This window comes from Stenella coeruleoalba, assembly GCF_951394435.1.
Source record: "Stenella coeruleoalba genome assembly, chromosome: 18".
NCBI lineage: Eukaryota > Metazoa > Chordata > Mammalia > Artiodactyla > Delphinidae > Stenella > Stenella coeruleoalba.
Window position 1 is genome coordinate 32,166,628 of NC_137164.1, and position 13,029 is coordinate 32,179,656.

General features: G+C 37.3%; 1 protein-coding gene across 1 annotated transcript in view; it reads right to left on the minus strand.

Moving 5' to 3' along the window:
• DIAPH3 (diaphanous related formin 3) overlaps positions 1-13,029 on the minus strand; it is a 413,319-nt gene that overhangs the window by 65,869 nt on the left and 334,421 nt on the right. Inside the window, 1 exon segment of the mRNA XM_079902970.1 lies at positions 10,234-10,360. Coding sequence (XP_079759096.1) covers positions 10,234-10,360 — 127 coding nt within the window.

The following is a 13,029-nucleotide window of genomic DNA, read 5'->3' on the forward strand; positions in this document are numbered from 1 at the left end:
GCATTTATTGTTTGTAGATTTTTTGATGATGGCCATTCTGACTGGTGTGAGGTGATACCTCATTGTAATTGTTATTTGCATTTCTCTAATGATTAATGATGTTGAGCATTCTTTAATGTGTTTGTTGGCAGTCTGTACATCTTCTTTGGAGACATGTCTATTTAGGCCTTCTGCCCATTTTTGGATTGGGTTGTTTGTTTTACTGATATTGAGCTGCATGAGCTGCTTGTATATTTTGGAGATTAATCCTTTGTCAGTTGTTTCATTTGCAAATACTGTCTGCCATTCAGAGGGTTGTCTTTTCATCTTGTTTATGGTTACCTTTGCTGTGTAAAAGCTTTTAAGTTTCATTAGGTCCCATTAGTTTGTTTTTATTTCCATTTCTCTAGGAGGTGGTTCAAAAAGGAACTTCCTGTGATTTATGTCAGAGTGTTCAGCCTATTTTTCCTCTAAGAGTATTATAGTGTCTGGCCTTACATTTAGGTCTTTAATCCATTTTGAGTTTACTTTTGTGTGTGGTGTTAGGGAGTGTTCTAATTTCATTCTTTTACATGTAGCTGTACAGTTTTCCCAACACCACTTATTGAAGAGGCTGTCTTTTCTCCATTGTATATTATTGCCTTCTTTGTAATAGATAAGGTGACCATATGTGTGTGGGTTTATCTCTGGGCTTTCTATCTTGTTCCATTGATCTATATTTCTGTTTTGTGCCACTACCATACTGTCTTGATTACTGTAGCTTTGTAGTATAATCTGAAGTACAGGAGCCTGATTCCTCCAGCTCTATTTTTCCTTCTCAAGATTGCCTTGGTTATTCGGGGTCTTTTGTGTTTCCATACAAATTGTGAAATTTCTTGTTCTAGTTTTGTGAAAAATGCCATTGCTAGTTTGATAGGGACTGCACTGAATCTGTAACTTGCTTTGGGTAGTATAGTCTTTTCACAATGTTGATTCTTCCAATCCAAGAACATGGTATACCTCTCCATCTGTTGGTATCATCCTTAATTTCTTTCATCAGTATCTTATAGTTTTCTACATGCAGGTCTTTTGTCTCCCTAGGTAGGTTTATTCCTAGGTATTTTATTCTTTTTGTTGCATTGGTGTATCGGAGTGTTTCCTTAACTTCTCTTTCAGATTTTTCGTCATTAGTGTATAGGAATGCAAGATATTTCTGTGCATTAATTTTGTATCCTGCTGCTTTACCAAATTCATTGATTAGCTCTAGTAGTTTTCTGGTAGCATCTTTAGGATTCTCTATGTATATTATCATGTTATCTGCAAACATTGACAGCTTTACTTCTTCTTTTCCGATTTGGATTCCTTTTATTTCTTTTTCTTCTCTGATTGTTGTGGCTAAAACTTCCAAAACTATGTTGAATAACAGTCGTGAGAGTGGACAACCTTGTCTTCTTCCTGATCTTAAGAGGAAATGGTTTTAGTTTCTCACCACTGAAAAGATGTTGGCTATGGCTTGTTATATATGCCCTTTATTATGTTGAGGTAATTTCCCTATATGCCTACTTTCTGGAGCATTTTTATCATAAACTGGTGTTCAATTTTGTTGAAAGCTTTTCTACATCTATTAAGATGATCATATTTTTTTTCCTTCAATTTGTTTATATGGTTTATAACACTGATTGATTTGCATATACTGAAAACTCCTTGCATTTCTGGGATTAACCCCACTTGATCAGGGTGTATGACCCTTTTAATGTGCTGTTGGATTCTGTCTGCTAGTATTTTGTTGAGAATTTTTGCATATATGTTCATACGTGATACTGACCTGTAGTTATCTTTCTTTGTGACATCTCTGTCTGGTTTAGGTATCAGGGTGATGGTCACCTTGTACAACGAGTTAGGGAGTGTTCCCCCCTCTGATATATTTTGGATGAATTTGAGAAGGGTAAGTGTTAGCTCTTCTCTAAATGCTTGATAGAATTCACCTGTGAAGCCATCTGGTCCTGGGCTTTTGTTGGAGAACTTTTAATCACAGTCTCAATTTCAGTGCTTGTGATTGGTCTGTTTATATTTTCTATTTCTATTTGTCTGTTTCTATTTTCTATTTCTTCCTGGTTCAGTCTTCGAAGGTTGTGCTTTTCTAAGAATTTGTCCATGTCTTCCAGGTTGTGCATTTTATTGGCATATAGTTGCCCGTTGCAATCTCTCATGATCCTTTGTATTACTGCAGTGTGAGTTGTTACTTCTCCTTTTTCACTTGTAATTCTATTGATTTGCGTCTTCTCCCTTTTTTTTCTTGATGAGTCTGGCTAATGGTTTATAAATCTTTTTTGTCTTCTCAAAAAACCAGCTTTTAGTTTTATTGATGTTTGCTATTGTTTCCTTCATTTCTTTTTCATTTATTTCTGATCTGATCTCTATGCTTTCTTTCCTTCTGCTAACTTTGGGTTTTTTTTTTTGTTCTTCAGTCTCTAATTGCTTTAGGTGTAAGGTTAGGTTGTTTAATTGAGATGTTTCTTGTTTCTTGAGGTGGGATTGAATTGCTATAAACTTCCTTCTTAGAACTGCTTTTGCTGCATCCCATAGGTTTTGGGTCATCGTGTTTCCACTGTCATATGTTTCTAGGTATTCTTTGATTTCCTCAGTGATCTCTTGGTTATTTAGGAGTGTATTGTTTAGCCTCCATGTGTTTGTATTCGTTCCAGATTTTTTTCCTGTTATTGATATCTTGTCTCACAGCATTGTGGTCAGAAAAGATACTTGATACGAGTTCAATTTTCTTAAATTTACCAAGGCTTGATTTGTGACCCAAGATATGATCTCTCCTGGAAAATGTTCCATGAACTCTTGAGAAGAAAGTGTATTCTGTGGTTTGTGGATGGAATGTCCTATAAGTATCAATTAAGTCCATCTTGTTTAATGTGTCAATTAAAGCCTGTGTTTCCTTATTTTCATTTTGGATGATCTGTCCATTGGTGAACGTGGGGTGTTAAAGCACCCTACTATGATTGTGTTACTGTTGATTTCCCCTACTATGGCTGTTAGCATTTGCCTTGTGTATTGACGTGCACCTATGTTGGGGGCATAAATATTTACAATTGTTATATCTTCTTCTTGGATTGATCCCTTGATCATTACATAGTGGCCTTGTCTCTAGAAATAGTCTTTAAAGTCTAGTTTGTCTGATACGAGAATTGCTACTGCAGTATTCCTTTGATTTCCATTTGCATGAAATATCTTTTTCCATCCCCTCACTTTCAATCTGTATGTGTCCCTAGGTCTGAAGTGGGTCTCTTCTAGACAGCATATATACGGGTCTTGTTTTTGTATCCATTCAGCCAGTCTATGTCTTTTGGTTGGAGCATTTAATCCATTTACATTTAAGGTAGTTATCAATATGTACGTTCCGAGTACCATTTTCTTATTTGTTTTGAGTTTGTTATTGTAGGTCTTTTCCTTCTCCTGTGTTTCCTACATAGAGAAGTTCATTTAACATTTGTTGTAAAGCTGGTTTGGTGCTGCTGAATTCTCTTAGCCTTTGCTTGTCTGTAAAGGTTTTGATTTCTCTGTGGAATCTGAATGAGATCCTTGCTGGGTAGAGTAGTCTTGGTTGTAGGTTCTTCCCTTTGATCACTTTAAATATGTCTTGCCTCTCCCTTCTGGCTTGCAGAGTTTCTGCTGAAAGATCAGCTATTAACCTTATGGGGATTCTGGTGTATGTTATTTGTTGTTTTACTGTTGCTGCTTTTAATATTTTTTCTTTGCATTTAATTTTTCATAGTTTGATTTATATGTATTTTGGCATGTTTCTCCTTGGATTTATCCTGTTTGGGAAACTCTGTGCTTCCTTAACTTAACTGACTATTCCCTATCCCATATTAGGGACGTTTTTAACTATAATCTCTTCTAATACTTTTTCAGTCCCTTTCTTTTTCTCTTCTTCTTCTGGGACCCCTATCATTCAAATGTTGGTGTGTTTAATGTTGTCCCAGAAGTCTCTAAGACTGTCCTCAATTCTTTTCATTCTTTTCTCTTTATTCTGCTCTGTGGTAGTTATTTCCACTATTTTATCTTGCAGGTCACTTATCCGTTCTCTGCCTCAGTTATTATGCTATTGATTCCTTCTAGAGAATTTTAAATTTCATTTAGTGTGTTGTTCATCATTGTTTGTTTGCTCTTTAGTTCTTCTAGGTCCTTGTTAAAGATTTCTTGTTTATTCTCCATTCTATTTCCAAGACTTTGGATCATCTCTACTATCATTACCCTGAATTCTTTTTCAGGTAGACTGTGTATTTCCTCTTCATTTGTTTGGTTTGGTGGGTTTTTACCTTGCTCCTTTATCTGCTGTGTTTCTTTGTCTTCTCATTTCGCTTAACCTACTGTGTTTGGGGGTCTCCTTTTCACAGGCTGCAGGTTCATAGTTCCTGTTGCATTTGGTGTCTGTCCCCAGTGGTTAAGGTTGGTTCAGTGGGTTGTGTAGGCTTCCTGGTGGAGGGTCTGGTGCCTGTGCGGCTGGACCTTGTCTTTCTGGTGGGCAGGACCACATCCAGTGGTGTGTTTTGGGGTGTCTGTTAAGTATTTTGCCTTTAGGCAGCCTCTCTGCTAATGGGTGGGGTTGTGTTCTTGTCTTGCTAGTTGTTTGGCATAGAGTGGCCAGCACTGTAGCTTGCTGGTCATTGAGTGGAGCTGGGTCTTAGAGTTGAGATGGAGATCTCTGGGAGAGCTTTCGCTGTTTGACATTACATGGAGCCGGAAGGTCTCTGGTGGACCAATGCCCTGAATTCAGATCTCCCACCTTAAGAGGCACAAGCCTGACACCTGGCTGGAGCACCAAGACCCTGTCAGCCACACGGCTCAGAAGAAAAGGGAAAAAGAGAAGAAAAGAAAGAAAAAGAGAAAGAAAGAAAGAGCGAGAGAGAGAAAAGAAAGAAAAGAAAGAAAGAAAAGAAAGTTATTAAAATAAAGATTAAAAGAATTAAAATGTAATAAAGAAAGAAAGAAAGAAAAAAAAAGACAGAAAGAAAGAAGAGAGCAACCAAACCAGAAAACAAAGCCATAAATGATAACCAGCACTAAAAAAAAAAAAAAAAGGACAGACAGAACCCTAGGATTTATGGTAAAAGCAAAGCTATACAGACAAAAATCACACAAAGAAGCATACACATACACACTCACAAAAAGAGAAAAAGTAAAAAGTGTGTGTGTGTGTGTGTGTATATATATATATATATATATATACACATACATATATATATTAAAAAAAAAGGAAGAGAGCAACCAAATCAATAAAGAAATCTACCAATGATAATATAGGGTAAATACTAAAGTAAGGTAAACATAAAACCAAAAACAAATTAGATGCAGAAAGCAAACCCTAAGTCTACAGTTGCTCCAAAAGTCCACTGCCTCAATTTTGGGATGATTCGTTGTCTATTCAGGTATTCGAGAGATGCTGGGTACATTGAGTTGATTGTGGGGATTTAATCTGCTGCTCCTGAGGCTGCTGGCAGATCCTTCTCTTCCTTGTTCACACAGCTCTTGGGGTTCAGCTTTGGATTTGGCCCTGCCTCTGCCTGTAGGTTGTCTGAGGGCATCTGTTCTTCGCTCAGACAGGACGGGGTTAAAGGAGCAGCTGATTCGGGGTCTCTGACTCACTCAGGCCATGGGGAGGGAAGGGTACGGAGTGTGGAGCGAGCCTGTGGCGGCAGAGGCCACCATGACGTTGCAACAGCCTGAGGTGCACCGTGTGTTCTCCTGGGGAAGTTGTCCCTGGATCACGGGACCCTGGCAGTGGCAGGCTGCACAGGCTCCCAGGAGGGGAGGTGTGGATAGTGACCTGTGCTTGCACAGAGGCTTCTTGGTGGCTGCAGCAGCAGCCTTAGCGTCTCATGCCTGTCTCTGGTGTTTGTGCTGATAGTCGCGGCTCGTGCCATCTCTGGAGCTCGTTTAGGCGGTGTTCTTTTTTTTTTTTTTTTGCGGTACGTGGGCCTCTTACTGTTGTGGGCTCTCCTGTTGCGGAGCACAGGCTCCGGACGTGCAGGCTCAGCGGCCTTGGCTCACAGGCCCAGCTGCTCCGCAGCATGTGGGATCTTCCTGGACTGGGGCACAAGCCCGTGTCCCCTGCATTGGCAGGCGGACTCTCAAGCACTGCGCCACCTGGGAAGCCCTAGGCGGTGCTCTTAATCCCCTCTTCTCGCGCACCCTGAAAGAATAACTCTTGCCTCATAGGCAGTTCCAGACTTTTCCCGGACTCCCTCGCGGCACACTAGCCCCCTTCAGGCTGTGTTTACGTAGCCAACCCCAGTCCTCTCCCTGGAAACCGAACTCCGAAGCCCGAGCCTCAGCTCCCAGCCCCCACCCGCCCCGGCGGGTGAGCAGACAAGCCTCTCGGGCTGGTGAGTGCTGGTCGGCACCGATCCTCTGTGCGGGAATCTCTCCACTTTGCCCTCTGCATCCCTGTTGCTGCACTCTCCTCCGTGGCTCTGAAGCTTCCCCTCTGCCCACCCCCTGTCTCCACCAGCGAAGGGGCTTCTTAGTGTGTGGAAACATTTCCTCCTTCACAGCTCCCTCCCAGAGGTGCAGGTCCCGTCCCTATTGTTTTGTCTCTGTTTTTTCTTTTTTCTTTTGCCCTACACAGGTACGTGGTGAGTTTCTTGCCTTTTGGGAAGTCTGAGGTCTTCTGGCAGCGTTCAGTAGGTGTTTTGTAGGAGTTGTTCCACATGTACATGTATTTCTGATGTATTTGTGGGGAGGAAGGTGATCTCCACGTCTTAATCCTCTGTCATCTTGAAGGGCTCTTGAGCAGGATATTTTAATCTGAGACTTAAAAGTTTATTAAGAATGGGTTAAATGGAAAACAGGTGAGAGAGAAAACAGGCAAGGGAGGAAAGAAGACTAATTCAAAAGAAAAACTCTCCTCTTACAAATCACTCAATTACGCAACTTCCCACTCTTGCAAATGGACCATGTATTATACTAGTTTACATCTCACCCATTCTACTCTTCTATTTTACTCCTAACCACAGTTCAATTAAATAAAAATGTACTAAATTCATTTACCTGAAAAATGCTGTGCTTTATGCAGTGTGGAATATAGATATAAGTAAGATGTAAGTCTTTCTCTCAGTTTTAGCATCTACATAGTAATTTGAGGAGCATCCAAAATATTGCTATACAGTGTAATAACAAAAAAGAAAGTGAAAATAAAGTGCGATAACAATGAAGAAATTTAAAGACTATAAAATGGAGAAGAGTCGAATAACGTGTCACGTAAGTTGTGTGACAAATACAAAAATATAGAAATGTCTAGCAAAATGATTTTTTTCTAAGAGACTTGGGAGAGGGGGTAGGATGAGGAGAAAAGAGAAAGGTAAAGCCTTGTGCAAGGAGAATTTCAAGGGTGATGCTCTAGGATCTATTTGTTATTTTCCTCAAAATAACATATATTCCAGAATGTAAAGTTCAGAAGAAATGCAAAAGCATCGCATGACACCAATCCTGGCATTTTCCTAATTTTCTCACTGATAAAGAATTTAATAAATGTGTATACCTCACATATAATACTTTATATATAACAATATTGGTGACCCTACCACAAAACACATTACACATTTTCAAGCAAATATTTACAGTGAAACTACTCTACTCTAATTATACTTTTGACCAGGCTTTGCAATTGAAAAGTAACATAATTATTACTAAAAAGTCAATGTGATATATATGAAATAATTGTGCATGCCTTTTAAAGAATGTACTAAATTTGTATTTTTTAATATTAAGAAGTGTATGTAAAGAAAGCAAGTACTCGCAGAATAAAAATACAGTATACTATAGTTGAGTGCTATTCGTGAAATTTCATTTTGTAAAATTATAACAAAATTGTACACTATAGTTTAAAACAATTCAGTTAACAGATTAAAAGTTCACAAAATCATGATTGTTTAACGTAAATATCTATTTGCAAAAATGCATCCTTAAAAACTTAGGTAACACACATATGCTTTCAGAATTTGTTGATGATCCAAACATTTGATATGTGCTTTAGCTAATAAGCACTAATACTTAAAACATAAAATTCCAGTGTTAACAACCCAAACTTTAAACACATTTTTATTCATTGTGCATTTAGTTTCCAAATTCTTCCGGTTTCTAAGATGTAAGAAGCTCACAATTTGCCATTTTAATAAGGTCTGTATAAATGCATTTAATATTCAAAATCTGACTTGTTGTCAGTCCTAATTAAAGTAAACAAAGCTTTGCAATGAATGAATTTAATTACTTTGAAACTAGTATGTCTAACTAAGATGAAAAGCAAACGAGTACAATCTAATCTCAGCAAAGAATATTTATGATTATAAGCTTTGTCAATAGCAAAGTGCACCAACTGTTCATATATCTGACTTCCAAGAAATACATGAATGCTAATCAGTTCATTAGAGGCTTCTAGGTTGTGATATTTAGCGACAGGATGTAGAAGCTTTCTTGTCCATGGAGTGTAATTGTACTCAGAATGAAAAATTGTTTCCAACAAAGCTTCATCCTTCCTACTTCTGATTTCCTGCTCGTTGCTTTTTATGAGCTACATACCTTTCAAGAAGCTGACATCATTCAGCTTCTGTGTCATATGAACACAAGTATGCATAGGTCCTGAGATCACCTGCTGAGCAGGATTCTACCACCTGTATTCTAAGCTCAGGAATTTATCTCAGGTCCTATGTTCCAGGTAACTGAGCTTCATAATTAGTACACATACAGTATATTACCAGAAACTGTATGCAAGCAAAACCTTTTATAAAATGCTTTCTATCTATAGGGAACAATAAAAAGTGCCTCAGTGAACAGTTCTTAATGATTATAATAAATTGTCACATATGAATATTTTAATATGATAAAATTGGGGGGGAAGCTAAGAATGATGAATCTGATACAATTCTACAATAACAAATTTTGTTTAAAAAGCATACTTTGCCAAATTAGAAGGTGTGGCAAATATATATTTGATGGATAAACACAGATTTTAGTTTTAAAAAAACAACCTTCTCAAATGTAGTGATAAAGGCATCCTGCCTAATAAAAGAAGAAACTGGGTGGATAGGAAACATATGAAAGGAAACAAACACATTAGCATGAATTGATTGTTGCTGGAGTGCATTTTTATGATATCTCCCAAAAGAGACAGTGAAGAAAGCTAAAATTGAACTAATTAACAATTAAGCTGAAAGTATATAATACAATAAAATCTATGACAAGCCAGGTAATAATTTTGTGATTTGACAAATCTCAGGGGAGAAGAGATAGAAAGAGGAAAAGTAGTTACTTTATTTCAAGTATCTCAGTTTAAAATAAAATATTAGGAGTATCTATTTATAAGAGCTCGTTTAGAAGTGGGTTATCCTTTCACATAGAATTCTGAAGTTCATATGGAATTTTGATAATGCATAGTAGTAATACTTTATTAGAAGGCAAAAGACATCTAATTTCACAGAATGGTTTGGAAAGCAACTCAACATTAGTTTCTGGAAATAAAAAAAAAAGTTTACTACTTCAATCACTCATTAGAGATTAACTGACAAACTTAGTAAAACCGAAGATAATTGAATATCAAGGAACCTTAAATTAAGCAGGACACAATCCTAATGCTATTAGTTTTTATGTATATATGTATATCCACACACACACTTCCACATAAACATACACACACACATATTTTGTCAATGTTATTTTGGGTCTAGAGAATACCTACACCAGTAGTGACTGGGATAGGTTCGGTTCTGATTTTGGAACCATGTTGTATTTCTAAAGGAGATTTTAAAGCTTCTTGAATATGAGTTAATTTTTAATATATAACAACTCTTGAAATTAAGCTGACTAGTCACAACAGTTTATAAAGTCTTCATCTGCTTCCTAAAACATTTCAAAAGTATCTAAATCACAACATGACATTAGATTCAAACTTCCTCAAATTGAGTTTTCCTATCCTTTCAGTTTACCATGAACATCAGAAGGAAATAGGGCATATGGAAGGAAAAAGATGAGACAACATATTATTCATATTAATAAAAAGGAAAAAAAGGATTGAAATCAATAAACTTCTATATTATTCTTGATAGGTAAAAGCCTTGATAAATTTCCTTGCAAGAAGGCAAAGGTTAAACCTTCTATAATTTGGCTCTTGGCTCTGTAGGGTGATCTCTGGTTATGCAAGTATACTTAAAATGTTAAGTAAATCGTACTCCTAATTGACTAGTGACTTAAGCTATTTAGATATCAAAGGATATGGACATCTTTGTCACAAACTTATCATGCAAGTCCTCAGGAGGGGGAAAGATTTTCAAATCTTTCTCAAGCTGTTGAAGCTGCCTTCCCATCTGCTTCAAATTCTTTTCCAGCGTTTCTACAGAAACTGAGAGAATATTATACGCATTAGAAGGACAAAATTATAATATAAAAAAGTAAAACACTCTAGAAACAAAACATTTGTGAAAAACCTTAAAATAATAATGGAAATCCACTAAAATAAATGAAAGGTAAATTTCATTTAAATTTTTTGATTTTTAAATCCAGAAATGAAGAAAATTTAATAAAAGATTATTTAAAACAGAAGATGAAATTTAGGAAAAGCTCACATGTACAAACCACATTCAAGAAATACTTTTTGTTGAAAATCAGAGTCCTTGACCTCTACAAACAAAACAAAATAAACAGTCTATTCAGAAAAAGAAGGCAAAGAAAGACAATTGTTTTTAAAATTAAAACTATTTCAATATAATTTTAGCATTTTTCAAAATCATGATCTTTTGAGAGGGAAAAATAAAATATACATGGAAAACATGGAGAAAGTATGCTCTTCTGTTCAAGGTCTCCCATGACAGGAATGAAAAGGTATCAGGGGTTATCTGAATAACATGTGAAACAAATGTCAAACTTTCTTTAGTGGTACTATGAGGACAATCTGTGTTTATTAACTAATAAAGATTTTTTTGTGTGTACATTCTTGCCCAGTGCAAATCACAAGTGATTTCACATACAGCTAAACCCAGGATGGATAGATAGATGGCTGGATGGAAGAGAGATATACTATAATTTTTAATTAACATTTAAATTGAATGTGTTAGCACACCATTGGACAAAATCACATACTTAAAACATTATGATTAAGTTTGCTGATCAAATTTTATTACACACACACATCAAATTTGGGAAACACCTAGTGAAAAGACAAATAAAATCTGAGGAACTCCCATGTAACAAAACGCACAAGGCAAACACTGGGAAGGAACATAGGTGGATTATTTGTTTTTTTCTGACACCTAATACTTCATTCCAATAGCTACCAATTCTCCAACGCCAACTGGGTGTCTCCCAATTCACTTCAATTCTGACATGCATTGCCTGGAGTTAGCCCAGAACCCACAGATTTAAGGACTTAGTCCCACAAGACTGCCCTCACTTCACAGGACAGTCACAAGTCCCAGGGATCACCCATACTTCTAACCAATGATAAATTCAAGGGTTCCCATGCCCTCCCCACCAACTCATTTTTTTTTAGAATGTGAAAAATTATAATGTGAGTTCCCTCACAGAACTCTGGGAAGTACTTACTATACTTGCTACTACAGTTTTTATTATAAAGGATATAACTCAGGAATAGCCAAATGGAAGACATGCATAGGGCAAGGAATGGGGAGGGAGGGGGTAGCACAGTCTCCATGCTCTCTCCAGGTACGCTGCCCTCCCAGCATGTCCCTATGCTCACTACAGCAGAAGCTCCCTTAGCTTCGTCATTTCAGTCTCATCGCAGCTTCACAACACAGGCACGATTGAGTACATCACTGGCGATTGGTGACTGAACTGGAGCTCAGAGGGTGGGCTGAAAGTTCTAACCCTCTAATCACATGGTTGGTACCTCTGTCAACCAGTGCCCCCATCCTGAAGTTCCCTAAGCTGGCCCTCCCCCCCCATCTGCCTTGAGTCATCTCAGTAGCATACAAAATACACTCTCATCATTTAAGAAAGATTTTAGGAATCAGGAATAAGACCCAATATATAGTTTTTACTCTGCCGCATGGACACTGAAGTGCATGTCTGGTCAGAAGGCAGAACTCCAGTACCTGTGAGGAGGTATAAGATGAGTACGTTTTTGATTTATGAGTTGTCACCCTCAGAGCTGCCTAACAGCCTGGGCAGCCCTCAGAGGAGACCAGCTGCTTGTAATTGAACATAAAGCTATCCCAGTGAGTGAGTGCTTCTCAGTGGGAAGAGAGAAGGGCTTCAGGTTCAGATGAAAGGCTTATTAGGGGATCCTCTGAGCCTCTTCCAACTCATTGGTAGCAGTGGGTCAGGGACTACGTTCTATCACTGTGATATGAAGCAACTTCTCACTGGCTCAATTTCCACATGAGTGAAATAGGAAGAATCTCGTCTCATACCTTTACCTCATTGCTATTTCATAAAGATCAAATGCTATGATATAGGATGAAGAATTTTTTTTAAAATAAAATGGATTATGAGATGTTACTCTTATTCTTAGAACTCAGTAAGACATGAAGACCTTAAAGATTAAAGTCAGTAATATTAGAATCTAAGGAAACTTAAAAAAAAATCGTCATCATCACCATCATCATCATCATCAACATGCCAGGAACAGTGTTGTAGAACTCAGGCTAAAAAGAAAAGTTGCTAATTTCAAGAGCAAAATGTTTGGGATGTTAGGAAGTTGTGGGGCATATTCAAACATTTAAGGTTGACATCATAAGGAGTAAGCAGGTTGTCTTAAAAAGTGGTTCTGTGGCTACTCTACAGATAGAAATCCCATTAAGCCATTACTTAAGCTTCATCAGCACTATCTGATTACATTTATGTATTATAGTTAAGAGAATTTAAGTGTGATTGATCAACTTTTAGTGAAACCAGCAGTGCTGGTTTTTAAATGAAGACTAAAGCACAACTGAAAGAAAGAAACGTGTGTGCAAGTTCTAGGAGAATAAAATACTATCCAATGTTTGGGGCCATCTGATGGGTAAAACTAAAGAGTATTTAAGAATTTCTTTGGTGTTTTTCTTTTTCAGCAAT